The following is an 8,943-nucleotide window of genomic DNA, read 5'->3' as shown; positions in this document are numbered from 1 at the left end:
CCCCACACACTGACCCCCCCCTCACCCCCACACACTGACCCCCCCTCACCCCCACACACTGACCCCCCCACACACTGACCCCCCCCTCACCCCCACACACTGACATCGCCCCCCCCTTCCCTGAACGTTGTACGTTCTCCCCGTGACCCGTGTGGGTTTTCTCCGGGTGCTCCGGTTTCCACCCACACTGCAAAGATGTGCAGGTTTGTAGGTTAATTGGCTTCTGTAAACATTGTAAATTGTCCCAAGTGTGTGTAGGATGGTGCTAGTGTACGGGGATTGCTGGCCGGCGCGGACTCGATGGGCCGAAGGGCCTGTTCCCGCGCTGTGTCTCTGATGCCTGGAGATCCCTTTGTTTCCCATTTGTCAAGTGTCGACAGTTTTATTGTCATGTGTCCCAGATACAACAATGACATCCTCACTATAGTTTAGTATAGAGATACAGCGCAGAAACAGGCCCTTCGGCCCATCGAGTCCGTGCACACTAACACCATCCTACACACACTAGGGACAATTTCACTAGAAGCCGATTCACTGGATGTTTTCAATAGGGAGGTAGATTTAGCTCTTAGGGCTAATGGAATCAAGGGATACGGGGAGAAAGCAAGAACGGGGTACTGACTGAGTGATCAGCCATGATCACAATGAATGGCGGTACTGGCTCGAAGGGCCGAATGGCCTCCTGCGCCTATATTCTAGTCTATGTTGCCAAACAATATAATAAACGAGAAAAAGTTCACACCTGTTCTCTCACACCCACTCTCTCTCTTTCACACTTTCTCTCCCTCACTCTCTCTCACCCTCTCTCTTTCACACTCACTCTCTCACACTTTCTCTCTGTCACTCACACTCTCTCTCTTACACACACACTCTCTCTCTCTGTCTCTCTGTCTCTCTGTCCGTGTCTCTCTCCGTCTCCCTCTCTGTCTCTCTCCGTCTCTCTCCCTCTCTCCGTCTCTCTCCGTCTCTCTCCGTCTCCCTCTCCATCTCCCTCTCCGTCTCTCTCTCCGTCTCTCTCCGTCTCTCTCTCCGTCTCCGTCTCCGTCTCCCTCTCTCTGCCCCACACTCTCTCCCCCTCCCCCACGGCCTTTGCCTGGTCTGGTCTGGTCTGGACACAGAGGGCAGGTTAGTCATTGCAGTTAATAAGTTTGTGCACCGTCATCAGAAAGAGTGGTCTGGCCACATAGACACAGCAGGGGGAGGAGGGGATCGGAGCAAGGCTGCTCACCATCTCCTGTCTCCTGTGTTGTTGTCTCTGTGTATCCATGTTAGTCTCCCTCCTGGCCTGATGTACAAACACCCCTGTGGGCACTCAGGTAAATCTATGTTAAGTTTTTTTGTTTAGAGATACAGCGCGGAAACAGGCCCTTCGGCCCACCGAGTCCGTGCCGACCAGCGATCCCCGTACACTAACACTATCCTACACACACACACTAGGGACAATTTACGATTTTTACACCAAGCCAATTAACCTACAAACCTGCACGTCTTTGGAGTGTGGGAGGAAACCAGAGCACCCGAAGAAAACCCACGTAGGTCACGGGGAGAACGTACAAACTCCGTACAGACAGCACCCGTGGTCAGAATTGAACCCGGGTCTCTGGCGCTGTGAGGCAACAACTCTACCGCTGCACCACCGTGCTGCTGTTTTGTTGGCTTAGACTTCATCTCAACTAATTTTAGACTTTGCACTTTAGAGATACAGCGCAAAAACAGGTCCTTTGGCCCACGGAGCCCGCACCGACCAGCGATCGCCCCGTACACTTGCTCAATCCTACATACACTAGAGACAATTTACAAGTTTAGTTCAGTTATTGTCAAGTGCAAGTTCATAAGGTGCAGAATTAGGCCATTTGATCCACCAAGTCTACTCCGCCATTCAATCATGGCTGGTCTATCTCTCCCTCCTAACCCCATTCTCCTGCCTTCTCCCCACAAGTCCTGACACCCGCACTAATCAACAATCTATCTATCTCTGCCTTGAATATATCCATTGAGTTGGTCTCCACAGCCTTCCCGATGTTGGGGGAGTCCAGAACCAGGGGCCACAGTTTAAGAATAAGGGGTACGCCATTTAGAACGGAGACGAGGAAACATTTTTTCTCACAGAGAGTTGTGAGTCTGTGGAATTCTCTGCTTCAGAGGGCGGTGGAGGCCAGTTCTCTGGATGCTTTCAAGAGAGAGCTAGATAGGGCTCTTAAAATAGCGGAGTCAGGAGATATGGGGAGAAGGCAGGAACAGGATACTGATTGGGGACGATCAGCCATGATCACATTGAATGGCGGTGCTGGCTCGAAGAGCCGAATGGCCTCCTCCTGCACCTATTGTCTAATATCTCTTAATTCTGAGTCTGACACTCCCACTAGTGGAAACATCCCCTCCACATCCACTCTATCCAGGCCTTTCACTATTCTGTACGTTTCAATGATGTTCCCCCTCATCCTTCAAAACTCCAGCGAGTACAGGCCCAGTGTCGTCAAACGCTCATCATATGTTAACACACTCGCTAACATATAAAATGTGTATAAAATCATGAGAGGAATAGATCGGGTCGATGCACAGAGTCTCACTCTGGCCACTCCCTCTTCAACTGATGGCAACTGAACCATCGTACCACAACCAGAGAGCAGTCCTGAACTACTATCCACCTCATTGGTGACCCTTGGACTATCCTTGATCGGACTTTGCTGCTTTACCTATCACTAAACGTTATTCCTTTATCATGTATCTGTACACTGTGAATGGCTCGATTGTAATCATGCATTGTCTTTCCGCTGACTGGTTAGCACGCAGCGAAAGCTTTTCACTGTACCTCGGTACACGTGACAATAAACTAAACTGAAACTGAACCGTACATTAGACCATAAACTCGAGGTGCCATATCTTGCCAAACATAGAAGTCTCCACTGAAATGCCTTCCCAAGAAAGTGGAACGAGGCAGAATCTCTCCACAGGCGACGAGCAGGGACATATTATTAATTTTTATTAAACATTATTTCAGACTCAAGGGATAACATTACATGAAATACATTGCATATAAAAACGCCATAAAATACAAATAAAATCTTAGTAGAAGGTAGATACAATTGCTGGAGAAACTCAGCGGGTGAGGCAGCATCTATGGAGCGAAGGATATAGGTGACGTTTCGGCTCGAGACCCTTCTTCAGACTGAAATCTAAAATCTTAGTATATCACTTTTAAATGATCATAAATTATATACCAAAAACACAATACATGATTTCAAATCCAGAATGAAAAAGAAAGATCAGTGTCCTCTAACAAGCCAACGATACCAGTGTCTCCAGCGTGTAGTGCTAAACCTTATGTTTGACAATTCCACGATAATTACAGATTTAGTCATTTATCCTGCAAATGAATTTATACATATGATTTCTTAGGATAGCTTCTAAAGTACTGACTCCTGCAACCACAAACATGTTACTAGCACTACACCATCTAGGTTTCCTTAGCAGTGTTCTCATGGCATCATTATAGGCCACCTTTAGACTCTGCAAACTTGTCTTTCCATAGTTTGACCACAGGTGCACAATATAGAGTGGTGTGCAGTATGCTCTAAACAGCGACATCTTCACCACATCTGTACACGCACCAAACTTGCGCAAGAGAATATTTGCCTGTACATACAGCGTGCGTCGTTGCCTATAAATATCCTCATCGTCTGTCATTTGTTCTGTAATAAAATGCCCAAGATATTTTACCTTATTACAGACACTAAGATTATTGTCAGACAATTTAAAATCAGTGAATATTAGACATTTATCCTCTTTGGTTCTACAGATCATAACAGCACTCTTACAAGCATTATATTTAATATCATGTTCCACACCATACACAGAACATATAGTAAGGAGCTGCTGGAGACCAGCGCTAGATGGACTAAAGACCACAAGATCATCTTCATAACCCTCCCCTCCCCTCCCCCCCCACCCCTCAATCTATACACATCCCCAATCCTTTCCACTCGTCACTTTAATTTCATGTATCTTGTGTTTTATGTCTGTTGGCAGATTAATTTCCCTCCTGGGATAAATAAAGTTCTGTAGAGTATCGTATAGTACAGCGTGGAAACAGGCCCTTCAGCCCACCTAGTCTGCGCCACCCAGCGATCCCCATACACTAACACTATCCTACACACTCTGGGGACAATTTACATTTACCGAAGCCAATCAACCTACAAACCTGCACGTCTTTGGAGTGTGGGAGGAAACCGGAGCGCCCGGAGAAAACCCACGCAGGTCACGGGGAGAACGTGCAAACTCCGTACAGACAGCACCCGTGTTCAGGATTGAACCCGGGTCTGTGGCGAGGTGAGGCAGCAGCTCTACCCGCTGCACCACCGTGCCACACCATTGTTTGGGACTGAATAGATTTGGAGAGACCAGGCTGACGCTGACCTTGTTGAGGACTAATTGTGTCTCTGTAACCCAAACACATTTTTCAGACAGATAACCAAGTTTGTCGAACAGGATAAGACGATAATTTCGGCTTGCCTTTCATTGTAAACATTAACAATATTGATGCAAGTATTAGTGGCCGAATAGTGAGAGGCCTGGATAGAGTGGATGTGGAGAGGATGCTTCCACTAGTGGAACAGAGGAGACAACCTCAGAATTAAAGGACGTTCTTTTAGGAAGGAGATGAGGTGGAATTTCTTTAGTCAGAGGGTGGAGAATGTGTGGAATTCTTGGCCAGAGAGGGCTGTGGAGGCTGTAGACAATAGGTGGAGGAGTAGGCCATCCGAATGGCCTAATTTTGCTCTTGGAACTAAAGACCTTGTGTGGATGTGTGTTGCCAGAGCAGACGTGTCTGATCCAGTGCGTGTGTGGTCAGGTCTCTGCCAGTCACATGCTGACTCCTCCAGCTGTGACCTGCCCCTACTCCACCCCGCCCCTCCGCTGTCTGCCTGCCTGCCCCCACCCTCCTGTACAACACTGCGGACAGCAACTCCAAACATGTCGACCCACCAGGAAATATAATGAGTGAGTAACCTTCCTCACCCGCTGGTCCCGCTGCACATCACCACAACACACAAGAGGCCACCAGAAACTTGCTCCGGTACAGATCCTGTCGGGACACATCCTGTGTGTGTGTGTGTTCACCGCATCATCTGCTGAAGGCTGTTTGCTTTAACTTTGTGTTCCGTTCCACTGGCAGCTTGAAAAGGAATGTGAAGGGACAGGCAGCATCTCTGGAGAGAAGGAATGGGTCATAGATAGATAGATAGATAGACAATAGGTGCAGGATTAGGCCATTCGGCCCTTCGAGCCAGCACCGCCATTCAATGTGATCATGGCTGATCATCCCCAATCAGTACCCCGTTCCTGCCTTCTCCCCATATCCCCTGACTCCGCTATCTTTAAGAGCCCAATCTAGCTCTCTCTTGAAAGTATCCAGAGAACCTGCCTCCACGGCCCTCTTGGGCAGAGAATTCCACAGACTCACCACTCTCTGTGAGAAAAATGTTTCCTCGACTCCGTTCTAAATGGCCGACCCCTTATTCTTAGACAATGGCTCCTGGTTCTGGACTCCTCCAACATCGGGAACATGTTTCCTACCTCTAGCGTGTCCAAACCCTTAATAATCTTATATGTTTCAATAAGATACCCTCTCATACTTCTAAACTCCAGAGTATACAAGCCCAGCTGCTCCAATCTATCAACATATGACAGTCCCGCCATCCCGGGAATTAACCTTGTAAACCTACGCTGCACTCCCTCAATAGCAAGAATGTCCTTCCTCAAATTAGGGGACCAAAACTGCACACAATACTCCAGGTGTGGTCTCACTAGGGCCCTATACAACTGCAGAAGGACTTCTTTGCTCCTATACTCGACTCCAGAGGAGGTTTACAAAAATGACCCCAGGAATGAGTAGATTAACATATGATGAGCGTTTGTCGGCACTGGGCCTGTACTCGCTGGAGTTTAGAAGGATGAGGGGGCGGACCTCGTTGAAATGTGACTAGTGAAAGGCCTGGATAGGGTGGATGTGGCGAGGATGTTTCCACAGGTGGGAGAGTCTAGGACTAGAGGGTCACAGCCTCAGAATTAAAGGACGTTCCTTTAGGAAGGAGATGAGGAGGAATTTCTTTAGTCAGAGGGCGATGAATCTGTGGAATTTATTGCCACAGACGGCTGTGGAGTCAATGGTTATACTTAAGACAGAGATGGATATATTCTTGATTAGTGTGGGTGTCAGGGGTTATGGGGAGAAGGCAGGAGAATGGGGTTAGGAGGGAGAGATAGATCAGCCATGATTGAATGGCGGAGTAGACTCGATGGGCCGAATGGCCTAATTCTGCTCCTATCACTTATGACCTTATGAACTTATTTACAGTTTATTTATCTGCAAACCCTTTGAGTAATTTTCAGAAAACGAATCCAGTTTAAATGTGACCCTGGGCGTTCAAGACGCTGAACCAGGCCATGACGCAACCGGCCAACATGCTCACTGCCGTACATCTGGAGACGTCCAAGAGAATATTTATTGACACCAAACCTCCTGAATCGTCTCAGGCAGTAGAGGTGTTGATTTTCTTTCTTTATCATTGCATCAATGTGCTGGGCCCAGGTCAGATCTTAGAGAGTTGTAGGTAGACAAAAATGCTGGAGAAACTCAGCTGGTGAGGCAGCATCTATGGAGCGAAGGAATAGGTGACGTTTCGGGTCGAGACCCTTCTTCTTTAGGGAATTGTTGGATCTACCGAATCCCACGACAGAAAGCAAAGAACAAACGACACTTAGCTGAGGTAGGTACACAAAAATGCTGGAGAAGCTCAGCGGGTGCAGCAGCATCTATGGAGCGAAGGAAATAGGCAACGTTTCGGCCGAAACCCTTCTTCAACATTTTTGTGTACCTTCGATTTTCCAGCATCTGCAGTTCCTTCTTAAACTCTTAGCTGAGGTAGTTTGGGTCGCTTGGGTAGTTTACACCCCAGCGGTAAGAACATTGACCTCCAATTTCAGGTAGTCCCTGCTTTCTCCCTCCTTCCCCACCCCTTTCCCAGGTCTCCCACGGCCCACTGTCTCCGCCTTTTCCTTTCATTCGATACAATTTAAGATACCAGCTACCAAGACAGATGTGTACAGCAATTCATTCTTGCCCCGCACAATGAAAGCATGGAATAGTCTTCACCCTACCATAGTTACCCAACCAGACGCAACTACATTTAAGGTAGCTCTTCTTCCAAAACCCTTTTTTGCTTCAGTCCACCCTCCGCCACCTCCAGTTTAAATTCCATTTGGAATATTTTTGGAGGACCAAGAACTAAGACCAAGACCAAGTCATAGAGTGACACAGTGTGGAAACAGGCCCTTCGGCCTAACTAGCCCACACCGGCCAACAATGTCCCATCTACTCTAGTCCCACCTGCCTGCGCTTTGTCCATATCCCTCCAAACCTGTCCTATCCATGCACCTCTCTAATTGTTTCTTAAATGTTGAGATAGTCCCAGCCTCAACTACCTCCTCTGGCAGCTTGTTCCATACACCCACTAACCTCTGTGTGAAAAAGCTACCCCTCAGATTCCCAGAGAAAAACATTTTTCACACAGAGAGTGGTGAATCTCTGGAACTCTCTGCCACAGAAGTTAGTTGAGGCCAGTTCATTGGCTATATTTAAGAGGGAGTTAGATGTGGCCCTTGTGGCTAAAGGGATCAGGGGGTATGGAGAGAAGGCAGGTACGGGATACTGAGTTGGATGATCAGCCATGATCATATTGAATGGCGGTGCAGGCGCGAAGGGCCGAATGGCCTACTCCTGCACCTATTTTCTATGTTTCTATATGTTTCTATTAAATCTTTTCCCCTTCACCTTAAACCCATATCCTCTGGTTATTAATTCCCCTACTCTGGGCAAGAGACTCTGTGCGTCTACCCGATCTATTCCTCTCATGATTTTGTACACCTCTATAAGATCTCCTCTCATCCTCCTGCGCTCTAAGGAATAGAGACCCAGCCTGCTCAACCTCTCCCTGTAGCTCACACCCTCTAGTCCTGGCAACATCCTGGTAAATATTTTCTCTAGCTGTGTGTAGATCTGCTCTACAAACACTAACACACATATGCTACACACCACTCAGATCTATAATCCAGTCCGGGTTATACCTTGCAGTCACCACATATTACAAACACTCTCATCTCATCCACTAGTCCGTTAGTTGGCATCTTCTTCTACTGTCATGTGTCTTTTAGACCTGCAGCTCCGTTGAGGCGAGCCAGTCCAACGTGTCATCGTCCAGGTCAATCAGACCTCGTTCACCATTCGGTGAAAGCCGGTGTTTGGGGCAACTGGTGACGATGTGCTCCACTGTCTGTGTTGGGTCCCCACACTCGTAGGTGGCGCTCGCTGTCCACGAGGCCCCACCTCTTCATCGCTACTCCATAGCGTCCGATGCCTGTCCTCAAGCGGTTGAGGGTTGTCCACTGCTTTCTGGGCAGGTCCTGGCCAGGGACGTCCATGGGGTCATCGATGTAATGGTGTAGCATAGATGGTTCCGCTGACTTCCACTGGACTCTCCATCTCGTCTTGACCCAGGAGGCCTCGGAAGCGTCAGACGGTGTTGTGCAGAGCAGCTCTTGGGCTTGCGTGACAAAGGGGCGCCGTGACTTGAGGCACACTCGTGGTGGTGTCTCTGTGACGATCTGATGGAGGAGGTGGGAGATGGAGATGTCGACACAGTGTAACTTTGAACTATGCTAATAAACCTGTTGGACCGTTACTTGAAGTGTTCTTGATTAGCTCTAGACTGTGGGAGTTTGTAGGTGAGGCTTGAAGCTGGGCTTGTACACTGGAGTTTAGAAGGATGAGAGGGTATCTCATTGAAACATATAAGATTGTTAAGGGCTTGGACACGCTGGAGGCGGGAAACATGTTCCCGATGTTGGGGGAGTCGAGAACCAGGGGCCACAGTTTAAGAATAG

At 48.1% G+C, this 8,943-nt stretch overlaps 1 protein-coding gene across 1 annotated transcript in view; it reads left to right on the top strand.

Moving 5' to 3' along the window:
• Positions 1–1,187: 1,187 nt before the first annotated feature.
• LOC116985360 (trafficking kinesin-binding protein 1-like) overlaps positions 1,188–8,943 on the top strand; it is a 94,249-nt gene continuing 86,493 nt past the window's right edge. Inside the window, exon 1 of the mRNA XM_033040110.1 lies at positions 1,188–1,316. Coding sequence (XP_032896001.1) covers positions 1,289–1,316 — 28 coding nt within the window. The 5' untranslated portion in view covers positions 1,188–1,288. The remainder of the gene's footprint in view (positions 1,317–8,943) is intronic.

Source organism: Amblyraja radiata, chromosome 2 (assembly GCF_010909765.2).
Source record: "Amblyraja radiata isolate CabotCenter1 chromosome 2, sAmbRad1.1.pri, whole genome shotgun sequence".
Taxonomy (NCBI): Eukaryota; Metazoa; Chordata; class Chondrichthyes; order Rajiformes; family Rajidae; genus Amblyraja; species Amblyraja radiata.
This window is presented reverse-complemented; position numbering and strand designations above follow the sequence as displayed.